Genomic DNA, 17968 nt, shown 5'->3' with positions numbered 1-17968 from the left:
TATAATAATTGTTTAATTTTTTAAAAACTTTGATTCTTGTGTTGTCATGTAAAAGAAATAATTGTGCAACATTTTGCCTTGATCCGAAATTGAGTGGGAGAAATAATGTATAAAACTTTGTACCAGAGTGAGTTTTGTAAAAACAACCAGCCCCTCCCCCCCCCCCCCCCCCAATAGCCTTATTTGCAGCAAGCTCTAGAATTGGTATAAAATTTTGTACCAGACAGAGTGAGCTTTGTAAAAACAACCAGGCCCCCCCCCACCCAAATAGCCTTATTTGCAGCAAGCTTTAGGATTGGTATAAAATTTTGTACCAGACAGAGTGAGCTTTGTAAAGACAACTAGCCCCCCTACCCCAATAGCCTTATTTGCAGCAAGCTCTATGACTGGTAACTTCAGCAGCTTGAAATAATGAGTACCTCGACATAGATGCCACCAATAATGTAATTTTGATAAGAAATACATGTGAGGATCTAGGCCCATGAGGTAGGTAAATAGGTTAAAATTTCTGAATGGATCAAAACAAATATTAACATTCTATGCATCTAGTAAAGTACCATTATAAGACCTTGCTATCAATAGAGCAGATGATGTATTAACTACCAGGGAATATTTACAATCTGAAAGCTAAACTTATCTTGCAGTTGTTTCATCCACTCATCATCTGTCCCTTGACTTTCATCGTAGGGGTGCTGTGACCTACTCCCTCCATTTTTCCCTGTCAGTAGCTGTTCTTAGTAAACTATCAAGATAGATCTTCTAGATCTAGTGTATTTCATATCAGCAAATTTTGATGGTAGGATAAGAATACATCAGACTGATAGTTAAGTTACTGGATTATTTTGGCTTGTCTCAGCTTAACCCCTAGAGAAGATGTTAGTTTATTTTCTCATTATAAAAGTGGGACTAATGCTATTTGAAAAAATAAAAGATTACAATCTTAAGTTCTTTTATGACTATAAGCTAGGATTACTATCTTAGATTCTTTTGACTATAAGCAATAGAAATAGAATCAATACAAATTATTTTAGTTTCTCTGCAATAAGAAAAATGTTGACTTATTTAGGTTCTATGTTAAAAAAACAAACAATAGAAGATAGACCATTTATTTCTTGAATAACAAATATAAAGGGCCAATACAAAAACAAACTCAGATTCTTGGCTTATACAGAGTAATCTTTATTAAACAATAAATTTAAACAGATTACCAAAAAACATAATGACCAATCTTGTCAAATAACAAATAGAATGAACTGTAAATTTCTACATAATAGAAGCATATTCCTCCACATTTTATGAAAAATAACACCAGTCAATACAGAAGGTGATTGTAACTTCATGCCACTCAATATAAACAAGACATTGAAAGACAAAATGTTGGGATTAAGAAATTTGATTAAAGTTGCAATTTTGTTCTGGGAACATGGTCATAGAGATACACTAAGTGGAGACTAGGACATGCCAATAGAGATACACTTACAATAGGCTAGGACATGCCCATAGAGATACACTTAGTGTAGGCTAAGTCTGAGATCATGACAAATCATAAAGAAAGTAGTAATACACCCATACCATAAAAAGAAAACTTGGTAAATGTCCAGCAAGTCCAAGGAGTTTGATATACTTTGATCAGCGCTGAGTACACCAGTATGACATAAAATATTGAGAGTTTGTAGAATGTCAAGTGTATGACATAGTAATTTCTATTTAAAAAAAAAAACGATTGGAAGACATTTATATTTTGGCAGTGGTAGACAAAAAAATACTGAACACCATTTGCATTTCAAAATAAAGATTCAAATTTTTTGATCAATGTTTTAACTCACAACAAAAATTGTTGAAGTACAAAAGAATTAAAAAAAAACTTTTTAAATTGTAACATTGAAAAAATAAACAAAAATAAAGTTCATCATAAAATGAGATGTAAAGATACACAACACAATATACTTCTTAGGGAATATTGCAAACAAACTTTATGCAAATAGTTTCCCAAATTAGCAAATAGTTAATTAGATGTAGAAAAAAATGATTATATTTAGGCACAATGCAAGAATAAAAACTCATTTGGACAAGGAAGTACATGTCAAAATAAAAAAAAAATTCTACTTGTATAAGAACACTTTCTATAGTGTCACTGAAACATGGTAGGCAAAACAATGTTGACATTTGTCAAGATCTGATACAAGTTTGAAAAGCTGAGTGCATTATGACAAATCTCTGCTGCCTTGCAGCTATAACCAAACATTGGATTGGCTTCAGGAATCACCCTGAGGTAAAATCAGGAGCTGGCGACCCTTAGGCAGTTTGTAAGGGAAACTGCTGTGAGAGCAACATTGTTCTGACAAAGCTAATGCCCAGGCATTCATCTCATTTCATTGAGATGAGCCATAGTTGCTCCTCGAATGAAGGATGTTTTAGTAGTAGTAATATGATAACAAACATAAAATTAGATATTTAAAAAAAAAAGGTTTCAGTATTATGTGAAAAATATCAACTTCAACCTTTCAGATCTCAATTTGCAATACAGCACACTTAGGGACAATATGAGTAACTTTAACATTGTATACATCTTTGTGTAACTTCAACGTCATATATATCTTTGTGCTTAATCTGCTTCAGGTGAATCAGGTAACTCCTCCATATCTCCCTCAAACTCTGCCACTTCTTGGGCCTGGGAACCAAACACTGGAAATGCTAAACAAGTCTGTAAATTTGCAAAATAAATTTTCAGGGGGGCCTGAGTATGTTTCTCAACTAATTCCTCCAGAGATTCAAAAACAGCTGCATCATCCCTGAAACCATAGCCTCTTCCTTCTGGGTGACAGATGAAGCAGTGTTTCACATCTTGGGAACCATCTAGATCACAACTTCTAAAAATGAAAGGAACAGGTTAAATATTAAATTTTAGTGTTATCTGAGTTTACCCAAGAATGTTTTATCTTTAACCAAAAGGTATCAAAAGCATATTACATAACACTAGGACCATCACAGATATAGAAGTGAAGTGAATATCCCATTATAGAGGTGACTTTGAAGCTGTATGTCAGGTATTTTAGAAATTGTTCACCAGTGCAGTCTGGTGGACGATTTGTGTACCACAGGTTATTGGTAGTTTCCTAAAGCATTTCATCTGCATGGCTTGGACTTTTCTAATCCACCCAAAGTAAATGAGTGGAACAAATCTAATCTTTGTGTTCCCACTATTTAAATCCTTCCATTACAATTAAACTTGAACATACTATCTAATGAGTTTTCTTGGCATTGATTAGCATGTCACATCCAAATGACAACTTGCCAATTTATGTTGACAACTTTTCTACCACTAATTAGTTTTAAAGACTTCTGCTTTTAGAAAACAGTTCTATTTAATAAGTTCTAAATATAAAATTGAAACATAGGCAAATGTTTGTATTATGAAATTAGTTTATAATTAGTTTGTTAAGTAGTTGTATTTTGTAAAACTAATTATAAATCAAATTAAAAAACAAAAAGAGACCTACCTAATAGATAAAACATAAGGTTTCTCTGGATTGTCATACTTTGGCCGAATCAAAAAGGTTCCAGAATCTTTGTCCATTAAGAGAGCATGAGACTCTTCTCTATTACAGTCAACTAGCCACTGCTCTGTTGGGAAGGTATATCCCTCTAACTCATCCACAATGCAATAGACAAGGTCAGGCTGGAGTCCACATTCTATAAGTTCACTGTATAGTACAAATATCTGACTTAGTCATAAATATCACACAATTTTAACTCTGATGTGAATCTTAATAACTAAACCAGCTTGTAAAATTTAGAAATTGTTAAGGAAAAGATCTAGCCTTTAAATGTACCTAGTAAATGTTTTATACTCTACATGTATGATAGACATAGCAGGTTAAATCAAATAGTTATACATTTATTTGAACTTTGTTGCATTGAAAGTAAATGACAGATAATTTATTTGGATATTTTAAAAACATTCATTTAAACAATGCTTTAAATCCAATTCACTAAAACTGCAAGACTGTCAATCTACACTGTACAGGAATTTAGAAAATCGTGGATTCTTCAAAATATATTAAAAAAACAATGAGTTTATTTATCTTATCTTATATAATACAGACGTTACTTCAAAAAAGAAGATGATTACGTCCTATGCGTCATGCATTTAGTCATGCATATTAACCAATGACTTAAATTCTGCCAAGTCACTGGTTTTCCTGGCTAGCTCAGGCAACCCATTCCATGCTCTAATAGCACTAGGGAAGAAGGAGTATTTGTACAAATTTGTCCTAGCATATGGGATGAGGAATGTGCCTTTATCTTTGTGTCTTTCAGAGTATTTTATTTGCAAGAGTAAAAATAGAAATAAAATGTTATATGCATTTTACTATGTTGTAGGAGCTTCCTTCATGGACTAAAAATAAAAAGTAACTTGATAGTTGATAGTAAAAATTAAATACTTTTTGTCATTAGAATTTCAATATCCTTGCAGGATACTAAATGCAGAGGCTAAAATCTAGGAGTAAATATATAGAAGACTGTTTTATTTTGGTTAAAAAAAAACAAAAACTGAGATTAGAAATTATTTTTATTTTATTATTTTTTTATTTATGATTAAAGGCCTGTGTTTCATCTATACAACTTAGGAGAACTAACAATTATATTGTATTATTCTTATTACTGAGTTTCAGTAACATCACTTTTGCATATGGCCATCCCCAAGCAACCGTCAGACTCACAATCTTGCCTTTATCAATATATATCTAAGTGAATATGTACATGTAGTTTACAATATTATTTGAACATAAAGTAGGAATTCATTTAAATTTTTTTTTATAACCAGTCATTATGATATAAGCTATAATCAAAACATCTTGGTGTAAGAAAGAAAACAATAAGTAGTCATTGTTAAGTATTTATGTATGTTACGACCCAACGGCAACCCAAAACTAACCTACAGAGATGTCTGTAAGCGAGACATGAGAACCAAGGGCATCGAACAAAGTATGTGGGAGGAGATAGCCCAAGGCCGGACTGCATGGAGACAGATTGTACATGCTAGTACAAACTTCGCAGAGTGCAAGAGAAACGAAGCTGCATCAGTCAAGAGAAAGAAGAAAAAGCTGCCCTGTCAGATGCATATGCATGCACGAACTGTGGCAAACTCTGCAGCTCCAGAATTGGCTAGATCAGTCACACCAGATTCTGCCCTGTCTCAAGACAAAACCAAAGCCAGTGACTCACCTGGGCGCGTCTATTGTCTTCCGAGACACAAGGGAGCCATATCAAATATGTTACAAATGTTGGGTGGTGAAAATGTATTTTCAGAAGTTAAATCCAATAGTATGCAGGGGATTCTAACTATTTCTTCACTAGTATTGGAAAAGAACTGTGTTCATTAATACATTTCAAATTTTTAAATTCCTCCACAGAAGCAGATTGAACGTGAAGCTTGAAGCTTATAGAATCAATAAACTTATTAGAGCCCTGATACATCAACCTCTATTTATAGTTGGTCCCAAGTCAGAAATTGAAAGTTGTCAAAACTTCTGAAAAAAATCAATTATCTCCCCTACATTACTCTTTAGAAACTAGAAACTTCCAGAAGCCATTGAGGGAAACAAACATTCTGCTAGTATTTCTCTGGCAACCTCAATTCATACACCACATAACAATGTGATAATAACAATGAGAAACTAGTGAAGCCTATACGTAATACATCATAGTGTGAAGAAAAATAAAAAAATTGGTAGAAAGAGTTAAAGATAATTTACTTTCTAGTCCAAACCTCCCACAGGAGAACAGAGATGGCAGCAGGCAGGTATGAGCCTGGGACCATCCATAAATTCTAAACAACAGTCCAGGGACAATACTGCAGGACCAGGCAGTCATCCAACTGATGAGCTACAAGAAACTAACTAGTCCCTTCAACTTATAGCCAGCCAACTGATGAGCTACAAGAAACTAAATAACTTACTCCTGTATATATTCACAATCCTCATGTGTCTCCGTCATTGCGGCAAGTTGTTGATTTAACTCACGAGCACTGTTGGAAATCTCTTTGTCCCTTTGTTGAATTTCCTCTTCAAGTACTTTGATGCGTTCCACAATGGCTGCATGCTTTAGTAGGACCAGAGCTGTATTTTCTTGTAACCTGAAAATTAAACAACAACACATGACTTAATAATGTCCACGCACAGAAGTGTAAACCATAAAACTATATTTCATGTTCAATCTAATAAGAATTCATCTTCATAAGATTGCTTTTATATGATGTAACAGCACACTGATTTTAACTTTTTCTCTCCTTCCTAAGCATTAATACCATCAATGATTAGAATTCATCTTTTCAATCAATTCAACTAACCCATTTTCCATCCGTTAAAAGTAATCTGTTTCATTTTCTTTCCTCCCAAAATTTGTTTTATTGATTAAAATTTAATCTTGAATAGTTTTCGCAATGCATCAGATTTTTCCATTTCAAAATGTTTTCATAGAGAAATGATGTTTTTACAAGTGGAATGCTTCAATTTTATATACTTTTTCTTCAGATAGATTTTCCCAATGGTAATGACATGGCTCGATTGGCTCACTTTTTGTTACTAAAACTTATTTATTTGAAAGATTACAAAAGGACTGCTATATTTCTTGCACCTTTTTCCTCACTTACAACACAGGTTGCTTCCTTTTTCTTGTAAAGGGAAAGTTCATGATAAGGTCAAACTCAAGAGGTGTGGAATTTTTTTTTAACTCCCGGTAGTGAAGGAAATGGGTCATGGGCTTAGGGCTATTTTTAAGTCTGATGACTCATCAGCTCAAAAAGGTTTTATATTTGGCATATAGACACATAAGGAAAGATATATAAAATATGTTGTGCATTGAGTCTTGAATTTTTTTATTAAGGTTTTTCTAGATTTATGGCGATACGTTAGCATGTTAGAAAATTCAAGTAGCATAGTTCTTTTTCTATTGATAAAAAAACTACCAGAGTATTATAGAATATCAGAATAAATATTTATAATTTTAAAATGCAGATTAAATCAATATGCAAATCTAGTTTTCTAGATAGGAATAGTAGATAACAATTATTATTAGTCGACAAGTACTATGCCACACAAAAAAATATGTGACGTCATTTTTACGCACTGAAACGTTCAACATGGGAGAACTAAAACTAGACTAATAAAGACTGTTGTGTCTAACAGGAGTGATACTAGTGTATACAATTATCGATCAACCAGGTATGGTAAAGCCTGTTTTGTTTAACAGGAGCTAGTGTCAAGCCGGTTACATCACTTGCACTGAGCCTGTTAGAAGAGTGGACCTGCACTAGGTATGGTCTCAAAGGTATGGTTACAATCAGACCTCCCACCACTTCCCCCTTATCCACTGAACATGTTAGAAGAGTGGAGATGCTCTGAGTGGTAAATTCAATTGAGAAAATTACATTTGACAATATCCAACTTACACCTCTTTTTATTTTAAATAAGCGTAGTGATACATTAATCATGTCTATTTCTATAGACAAAAGGATGAGGAATTCATAGATACCATCAGTTTTTTCATAGGTAAGACCGTTACGGAGCTATACAAATTCAAACCTAAAAATGGTTACCAGCAGGCTTAATTCACTCACTTCGCACTTTACTCTAGATCTAATGATGGTAGTAAGCTCATAATTTCCACTTAACATTTTAAATGTGTTATAAAATTTTGTGAAAACCAAAATATCTTTTTATTTGGATCATAAACTATTTTCTAGATCTAGACTCTAGATACAGGAAACTTCTCCACATTCAGTAAGTTTTCATTAACAGTTTTCTAATTCTAAATTAAATTAACTTTTGTCTTGAAAAAATTTGTTATATAAAATGGGCACACATTCTGTTTTAATTCTTTACTAAATTATTATTTACTAACAAAAAAAAGTTATATCATTGTTTGGTAGTGCATTAAGAATGTGCAAAATGAATAATTCTGTCAGGGTGTGAAAGAATTGTATAACTAGATGTAACTTATCTTACTAGCAACCTTTAAGACAACATAACAAATAGTGCTAATCAGATGTTAAGAGAACTCCTTAGGTTAGCATGTTCATTAGTTATTGAATGACTGACTTTTAGCAATGTTTATTAGTAAGTAGAATAGTTAATTTTTGAATATTATTTCCATTAATTTGGATAACTATTTGTCTAACACATTGAAGTCCCTCAATATCTAAATTGGCTATCAACAAAATGTTTACATTTTTCTCTTGTTTTCATCAGCAGCCTCTATCTCATCAAGTTCCTCCAAGAGTTGATCAGCACGTGAGGTGATGGTTTCAAACATTTCTTGACCTACTTTCTGAGCCTTGAGTTCCAGTGTCAGCAAACTTTTTTTCTAAGTGCACGATAAAACAATAATTTATTACAGTTAAAAAAAAAAAGAAATATTCTTGACTATCATTAATTTTAAAATTTCCCTTACAAATGAAAAGTTTATCTCCAGAAAGTGTTTGGGAATGGTTCCAGTAATGAATCAATAATAAAACCTAGAGAAGAATTGTGAACTGAAAACAAAATAGTGGAAAGCTGGGGAACAGAGAGAAGGTTATGTCAAGTACTGACAAGGGGTACAAATCATCACTCTACCAACCCTAACCTAAAGGGGAAGAAAGCTGACATATTTGATGGGAATTTACACAATTACTGTAAATAATTAACTAATAATCTAAATATTGTTTTTAGTGGCCCTGAAAGGGGAATAGACGCTATTAGTTTTCTGAGTAATGTCTGTCTGTCCAGTTTAGATCCTGTAAACTAGCAAAGATATTGAAAATCCAACATGATATTTTAAACCTTTGAAAGTTCTGATGCAATGGCTACATTTTTCTTTTCTGAAAGTGAAAAATTTTACTTTTACAATTTTTTTCAAGAGAAAAAAATCTATTTAATATGCATTTAAGTGGAACATAATTTAAAACAATTAATAAGTAGTTTTTCATATTATCGCATGAACTGCAGGGCAGCATGGCACGTCTAAGCTACTTAATTAAGGATTTTTAGATTTTTTTTTTACAAAATGTTTTTTTTCATGAGGCTTTTAATAAGAGATTGACACTATACAAAACAATTAGATCAATAAGATAACCATTAAATGAAATCAGTAAGGCCAAGTTCACATTTAACTTCACCTTCACTTTCACCTATCCCTTGGTCTGCTGGACCGTTGGGGCACCACACAACATCTGTCAACCTTCTTTCTTCATTCTTCTGTCATTTGCCTTTGATAGAATTTCATTCTGATATTCTTTCTGAAAATATTGAAACCTGCCTTTTACCTGCCTGGGTGGACCACTTCGGGGGCCGATTTTGAGTTTGTGTTTCCACACAAACTTTCTTAGTAACCTTGTTTTTTTTTGTTTTAGATGTTCATTTAGATTTTGAAGATAATCTACTCCCTAGTCCAAACGTCCCTCAGGACAATGGGGTATGGCAGTGGGCAGGGTACGACCATCGAAATGACTAAAAGACAGTTTAGCGCTCAAACCTCACGTCCAGGCAGCCATCAATATATGCTACTAATGGATATTTTTTTAACTAGTTATATTGTGTAAATAAATTTGAATAGGCATTCATATTTTAAAATGCTTTCTTTACTTGTTAAAATCCATGCTTGATTATGTCATATGCTAAATAAGCTTCAATTACTAAGATAATATAATTCTACTATTTCCTTATTTTGTAATCTACTTGTACAAGTTCATTATGTCTCAGAACTAGATCATCATGTTTTTTTCTTTCTTCCTGTCGTCGTTTAGAGAGTTTCCAGACAAGTTTCAGAGCCTCATATTTGGATACAGCTGACCTAAAACCTTTTTTCTGGAATAAGAAAAACATTTTTAAAAATTTTTAACAAACAAAGCTAATACGTTTTTAAACATTTACATTAAAAAAAAAACAAAAAAAAACAACAACCTGAATTTGAACTCATGGCTTACACCTCAAGCAAACAGGATAACCAATCTACTAGTGAGGTCCTTATGACTATAGAAGATTGTAAAGTTATGTATTGTTTGTTTCAAATTTATTTTAAAGCGGCAACCTATAAAGGGTACTAATTCAGCTTATGCCACCAATTCAGTCAAGTACAATTTCTTACCCTTGTTCAAGATACCAAACAAAATAATTAATTACTAATAGTTAATTAATTAACTAATTGGTTAATTTTTTAAAATTGATTCTTCTATTGTCAGACAAAAGAAATAATTGTGCAAAATTTCAGCTTGATCCGAGATAGGGTGTGAGAGAAATAACATGTACAAACTTTTTACCAGATAGACAGAGTGAGTTGATATAAGCTTTGTAAAAATAGTAAAAACTAAAAAAAAACTTTTCAGACCATATGATCTATAGGTCACTTGTTTCTATGGAAGATTACTAGTGACCTTTATTTTCCCCAACTAAAGTCAAGTATCCGTTAGAGTTGGGTGGACTGGTGGGCATCTTAAAAATCCTGAAACTCCAAATACCTTCTTCACCGAGATTTAATCCCAAGACCCCTCAATTCAAAAGCCAAGCGCTTTACCACTGATAAATGATAATATTTATAATTTACTTTTAATACACAAAAATGATGAATCTTTACACCAATGGTTAGTACATTATCTACTTGATGACTAATTATAAATTCATCTTATCACTTAAGTTACTAGCTGGGCTAATGATTTGTTAGATTTCAGTAGCTCAAGGCCCAAATCACTTGCCTGGGGTAATTAAAATGTAAAAAGAAATGTCCTACACAATAAGAAGCATTACCAAATGATCTTTTGTAAGGCCCTCACAATAACTGATCATGAACTATCTTTCAAATATAGTTAAGTTTCTGCATATTTCTATATAAAAAAAACATCCCAGTTTGGGTGCCAAATAAATTATGACTTTATATTATAGTTTATTTTGTATGAATGTATAAATCGAAACAATTAGACAGACCTTGATAACAGGGTGCAACAGAAAAACATCCAATGAAGGATTAAATGATTTCAGACTGAAAACTCCATAGTTATAGACGAGCTCTGTCAATGAGTCAAATGTGCACTTGTCTTTTTTAATTCCATAGAGATTGTCTTGACACCAGATCCTGAGGCTCTTACATTGACCTTGATGCCTTTAAAACAGAAGATGCTCATTTATAGACAACAGTAAATAAAAACTTTTGATTTATGAAAATATTTATAAGAAATTCTAATGGATGGGCCATTTTCTCCCCTAACCTTAAGATTTGTTACCAACTCAAACTGCTTTCAAAGATGAATACTTTTATTAAGCCCATCCATCAGTAGGAGTATAGAAAAAGCTAACTAGCCTTTATCAGAATAAAAAGAGGTCAAGGATTCCCAGTTTAGCACTTTAATAGGTACAGTGCTAACACACAGCCTAGCAATTGAATACTGCAAGGTCAGTTCTTTCTTCATGTCCTCCCCAGCCATTTAATTTGAATTGCTTGTGACATTTTTAAAGCTAAATATTTTGAGTAGAAAAAGCCTCTTGTTCTATTTTCATCAAAACAGTGTTGTCAAGTGTTGCATTTATGATATGGAGGTGAGAATTCTATATCCAAAACCATTTAGGAGAGATGTTTGAGATAAATCATTTTTGTTGAGATTGAACAAAGATCAAAGCTGCAAGCAGAATTTGAGGAGTTAAAATTAAATCTCATTTTTAATTAAAATTACCTCAGGCTAAAGTAGATACTACATATGATTATGGAATTCAGGAAGGTACTCAGATATTATGAATTAACAAAGTCAGGAAGGCACCTAGTTGGAATCATCTGAAAGCATTAAACACACTTCCAGTAAAATAAACTATGGATATTAAGTCCAGGTTATATCAGGACATAAATTTCCACACAAGACTTGAGAAGCCTTAATGAAAACAGTTCTTGAGGTGACAGCAGCAGAAGTAAAAAAAATCTCTGAAATACTGTGCAATCAAAAGAGAAGACCACAAGTCAAGCAAATTATTTCCAAGCACAGTCACAGATGTCAGGTTTTAACTAAACTCACCTGAAGGTGAGAGTGTAGGCCCCTTCAATGGAGGAGTTTCTAACTAAAAACGATCCATCTGGTAAACCTCTCAATTTGTTTTCTGCCTCACTCCTATTGTAAAAAAAAAAAAAAAAATAGAATACAGTGATTCTGACAAGCAATTATGAGTTGATATGTGGTTAAAATGTCAATTAGAAATAACAATTTTAAAAAAAGTGCCATGATATTGTATTCATTCTTTTCTAGCGAAACTTAATAAGCACTCAGTGGCTTGCCACTGACACACAATCTCTATTTAATTTAACAAGAATAAATAGATTAACACATGGGCATAACAGTTGTATCAGAACATCTGTTCAAATATACTAGATAAGATGAGAAGAGTGCTTTATAATGTTTAAAAGTTGGTATACTGCTATTGATTTTTACAAAACAAATTATGTTAATCCTACTAACATGCACTTTATGACTAAAAAGTTCTAGCAGCAGAGAAGGATGACACACCTTTTCTAGATTCATCGCATATAACAGTCTAAAAGGATCACAATTTAGTCCTCACCCACATCGAGCCCAATCGTAATAGAAGGCCTGAACACTGACTTGCAACATCACATCCAAACTTCTTCAGTTGCTTGGCTTCTTTCATTAGGGACTCTCTCACCCACACATAAATGCAAAAGCCCTTCCACTTCTTAGTTACCCAAGAACATGTCAAACAAGCTTAACAAATTTTACATATATTATACTCTAAGTAGGAGAATTAGTGATGAATAATCAAAAGAGTAAGTGGTGTTTTTCACTTGTATAGATTTTGACCAGATTGTTTATGGAACAGCTAATAGAACTTACCTTGATAAATTACCCCAGTAATAAAGGTCCGAAGGCTTGTGTGATTGAGATTTGTGTTCATCAATTGTTACACATTGCCCTTGGGGAATGTAGTTTGGATTTGCAAGAGGGCCAGTACATTTTTCCACTGGACTGGTGCTGTCATTAGTGTCAGCACTCGTTCTGTCAGGATTGGTGATGTCAGTCTGGTAACTACTAGTTTTAACTGGACTGGAATTGGCAATCTTGTTACTGCTAGTTTTATCTGGACTGAAGCTACCAATCAGGAAGTCACTAGATTTAGCTTGACTGGAATAGCTTTTCTGACTAATACTACTAGTAAATGGGCTTAAATTATACAAGCCCTTACTATATTTTTTAGGACTTGGGTTGATTATGTTAATAGGCATTGATCTAGCAATGGCTCCAGTGGGATCCTTTTTGCTATTATTAACATGATTAAGAAGAACATAGTCATTTCCATTTTTACTGTAAGGAATTCCATTGACATTTTTATGATCCATTTTTGCCTTGCTTATTTCATACTATAAGCTGAAAAAAACAAAACAAAAAAAACAAAACACATACACTCAAATAGTCAAAACTTCAAATAAAATCAGAAACAAAAATAGAACAAGGGAACAAGGAAAACATTAAAAAAAATACACATTTAAAAAAAGCCAATACAAAAAAAATTCTTTAAAAAAAAAAAGCTTATTAAATATTAAGTGTATCAATTAGCCATGTAATTAAATTTGTAATAGATCTAGACTAACAATAATAAATCTGTGAGATTAGAAATATTTTTTTTACCAGTTGTTTTTGTTTAGTCCAATTTCATGCTTTTGGCTTTCTCGATATGCTATAATCCTATCACTTGTCTGGACCAGTAGGAAAGGCGTAGGGGGAGAAAGAATGGGGCATCTGGGTTATCACTTTTTAAATGTATTTTTATTATTAAAAAAGGGGAACAACCTGAATTCGAACTTGTGGGATTAAGCCTTCTCAAGCCAAGGCAGTAACCACTCTGCTAGTTAAGAGTCTATGAACATGGAAGATCGTATAGTTATCTATTGTTTCTATTTCATGTTTGTGTTCACTAAGCCTCAGGTGATGATCTATAAAGGTGACTAATTCAGTACTTCAGTCAAGTACAATTTCTTTCTGTTGTTTGAGATACAAACAAAATAATTTATCACCAATAGTTAATTAACTAATTGGTTAATTTTTTTATTGATTCTTGTGTTGTCAGGTAAAATAAATAGTTGTGCAAAATTTCAGCTTGATCCGAGATTGGGTGTCGGAGCAATAACGTGTACAAACTTTTTACCAGAAAGACAAAGTAAGTTGATATAAGCTTTGTTTTTTGGGATTTTCCTTAGAGTGAATTAAGACCAATAAATTCTTCAAAAATGTTGAGATAACCATCATTTTTTTTCTAATAAAGAAAAGCTTTAATAGGTAACAAAAAATGTCCAAGGCTAACGAAAAGTAAATAGCATACATATGCACACAGAAATAATCTGATGCTAACAATTGGATTAAACCAACATGTTATGTGTTATTTGGTCTTATTAGTTTTATAAACATTTCAGTCCATTTGGGAGTCTTAAAGCTACTAAATTAAATTCCTGTGGAACTTTGTTTCTAGAAATCAGTTTAAATCATTTTTTTTTTGCGAACATTTGATTCTTTTTCTTGGCGTACAATGTGCCACTTGTAATTGTGCAATGTGCCACTTTTGGTGCATGGGCCATAGGTTCGCCACCCCTGGTATAGACTCTCTATATATTAAGTGGCTGATAACTACAGAAGGGAATGTGACAGCTACATCACCTGGAAGGAAGAAAGGCCAACTGAAAGAAAGCAACATGAGCAGAGTGAAACATGAATGTCTCAATCCAAGCTGACAGTGGCTTCCACTAAATTGACCTCAACTCTCAATGTAATGAAGCAGACTCAGTTCAGAAGAAGCAATCTTACAACTTCCCTGCACACTATCATCTATACACAGAAAGTACACACTTTCTTGAGCACTATTCTGGATGAAACAAAGATGCAATTTTATGGTGTTAACAGAGGAAGCTAAGGTAATGGAACTGTCTTAGAGGCTGACCTGTATTTGTGTTTGTCTAAGAACTAGGAACAGGAACAGATGCCAGAACTGGCATTAGTAAAGGTCGAGCATCCTTTCATCAACTAAAGAACACTTGGTGATCCAGCTAAATGGATCAGTCATATGACTATGATTACATTTGTAATAGTTCTAGACTAACAATATAAATCTGTGCAATTAGAAATATTTTTATCAATATATTTTTAGCTTTCTGAATGCATAATGATCTTAGATTTAGAACTATCACTTGTCTATATGAAATTATAGATCTAGTAGATTTTTCTAGATCTAGATCTTAATGATCTAATACAGTAGATTAAGTATCTCTAGAATACTCTAAAAGTTAAGAAGTTACAGCCTTTTAACCAGGAAAAAGTACTTTTTTTTTGTAGCTTTTTTTTCCGACATAATTTATCTTCTGTACCTGAAAAAATTCTTCTAAACTATCTAGGGTTTAAAAATAAAGTAAGTATCAACAGAGGATCAGGCATTTAAGTTGAAAATTGTATTCAATTATCTCATATGGTTCAAAAGCTACAGACTTTCAAGTCTGAAAAAGTACTTCTTTGTCAATCTCTTTTTTTGACAAGTATCCCCACTTTTAATATATCAAATAAAATAATTCTGTTACTGTCTATCACATGTTTGAAATTAGGAAAAATATCAGGACATATTCATGCATTGCTGATGAAAATTTTATTCATTTATCTGTAAGATTTTATTAATCTAAGGGAAGAACAGGCCGGATTCAGAAAAGGGAGATCTTGTGCTGACCAAATAGCTACACTCAGAATAATTGTAGAACAATGTGTCGAATGGCAATCTCCTCTCTATGCAACTTTTGTCGACTTTGAAAAAGCTTTTGATAGTGTCGACAGAGAATCTATCTGGACTGTAATGAGACATTATGGGATCCCCAATAAAATAATAACCATAATCAAGAACCTTTATGATGGTTTCACCTGCCAAGTAACCCACTGTGGCAAGCTGACAGAGGAATTTCCAGTCACAACAGGAGCCAAACAGGGATGTCTTCTTTCACCACTCCTGTTCCTTCTAGTATTGGATTGGGTCACAAAAGAAGCCTACTCTAACGCAGGGAAAGGAATCCAGCGGACTCTCACACAAAAGCTGGAAGATCTGGAATTCGTTGATGACATAGCCCTATTATCAAACTGACTACAGGATATGCAAGAAAAGGTCACAGCTTTAAGCGAAGTAGGAAAAAGAATAGGCCTCAAAATAAACCAACAAAAAACTAAAGTACTTAAAGTAAACGATAAACAAATTGGAGACATAGTAGTGGATTCTCAGACAATAGACCAAGTAGAAAATTTTATATACCTTGGGAGTATAGTCAGTATATCAGGTGGAACAGATGAAGACATTAAACACTGTATAAATCTAGCACGTCAGACATTTAAATAGCTAAAACCAACCTGGAAATCTCCTCACATCTCAAACAAGACTAAACTAAGAATCTTTAACTCTAATGTCAAGGCTGTCCTACTGTATGGTTCTGAAACATGGAGAACAACTGAAGCCACAACAAAAAAAATACAGACCTTCATCAACAGATGCCTGAGAAATATCCTAAAAATACACTGGTATGACAAAGTAGAAAAAAAAAAAACTGTGGGAGATGTGTGGACAGAAAAATATAGAAGTGCAGATCTTAGAGAGGAAGTGGAGATGGATTGGTCACACCCTTAGAAAAGATACCAGCAACAGAGCTAGGCAGGCCTTAGAGTGGAACCCCCAGAATCAAGACAAGACGCAGAGGAAGACCAAAAAGAACATGGCGACGCAGTGTATTTGAAGAAGCAGAGAAGACCGGGAAGAGCTGGGAAACCATGAAAAAACTAGCAAGAGACAGTGGAGAGTGGCGTGTTTTTGTCGAGGCCCTATGTTCCATGAGGAACTCAAAGAAGTGATGACGATGATCTTTAAGGGTTAAAAAGTTATAGCACTCATTCTCATTGTAAAATTTCTGTGTTTTGGTCACAAATTTTTTTTTTAAGGCAAAATTTTCGACACTAAAATTGTAATACCTTCTGTTCTAGTTAACTTAGAAACATAAATGAGGTATCAATAAACTCTGTTCAAAAAGCTCTATCTTACTAGAATAGTAGATCTATATTAGTTTCATTACAATACAGTGAATAAATCTAATTTTTAAAATGAATTTTTTATCAAAGTACCTATAGTGTATAGTCTATAGTTATACTAGTACTAGATTGTCTAGATCTATATATAGACCTCTTTGTCTATATAATTACTGTTAATCTAAACATGGAACTATACTAAAGACTAATGTTAATCACTTAATGTTATGATTATCATTATAAATTAAAATTACGACTGAGCTGTTCTGCACCGACGATGCGACGGCGTTTAAGTTTAGGCTAGTTTAGCCGCTAGCGTGTGATTGTTGGGAAGTGTTGCTAGAGGCTAGAGTCTGACCAAAAGTTGTCAAGATCTAGACTAGAGACTAGACCTAGATGATATATATACATAGATGTAATTTGTAATCTAAATCTAGATCTATCTAAACTAGTCTAATAGTAATACCATAGGGCATAGCCATATACGAAATAACCAGTTTAACCAGTATAGAGTACAGCTGATAAAATCTAGATTTAATAATCTAGATCTATGGGAAAGGACCAATAGCGAACGTTTTTGTGCCAGTTTTTAGTTTAGAATTTATAACTCCGCAATAGTTTAACTTATTAAAAAAATGAAAACATCTGATAAAACTAAATTTGACTCTTTTTTTTTCATATCAGCTATTAAATTTATAATTAAAGTCAACTTGCGGTAGGGGTCGGACCTAATCAGCGAACGCAATTTTCTGGGGAGTCATAATGAGCGAAAGGCCGTAAAAAATAGCGAAATAGCATGATAAAATATAGGAAATTATGCTTCAATTAGTTCTGTCATCTAACTTCTTCCATGAAGCATTATAACTATTGTCCTCCTTGTGGCATTAGGCCTAAATTTGT

General features: G+C 33.1%; 1 protein-coding gene across 10 annotated transcripts; it reads right to left on the bottom strand.

The window, feature by feature from the left end:
• Positions 1-1955: 1955 nt before the first annotated feature.
• On the bottom strand, positions 1956-17643 carry LOC106068933 (phosphatidylinositol 3-kinase regulatory subunit gamma-like). 10 transcript variants are annotated; one of them, XM_056030229.1, is made up of 10 exons: positions 17535-17631; positions 13661-14011; positions 12869-13399; positions 12038-12130; positions 10962-11136; positions 9720-9848; positions 8231-8367; positions 5963-6139; positions 3501-3704; positions 1956-2870 (listed from the first exon to the last, which is right to left on the bottom strand). In XM_056030229.1, exons 3-10 carry the CDS (start codon positions 13369-13371, stop codon positions 2606-2608), a joined length of 1683 nt encoding a protein of 560 aa, XP_055886204.1. In that variant the 5' UTR covers positions 13372-13399; positions 13661-14011; positions 17535-17631; the 3' UTR covers positions 1956-2605. The 10 variants fall into 10 exon arrangements, with proteins under 10 accessions (XP_055886204.1, XP_055886207.1, XP_055886205.1 ...); XM_056030232.1 differs by having other exon boundaries at positions 13661-13728; positions 17535-17553; XM_056030230.1 differs by lacking the exon at positions 17535-17631 and adding an exon at positions 17323-17504.
• Positions 17644-17968: the final 325 nt, after the last annotated feature.

The sequence above is a fragment of the Biomphalaria glabrata genome, chromosome 5, assembly GCF_947242115.1.
Source record: "Biomphalaria glabrata chromosome 5, xgBioGlab47.1, whole genome shotgun sequence".
NCBI lineage: Eukaryota > Metazoa > Mollusca > Gastropoda > Planorbidae > Biomphalaria > Biomphalaria glabrata.
This window is presented reverse-complemented; position numbering and strand designations above follow the sequence as displayed.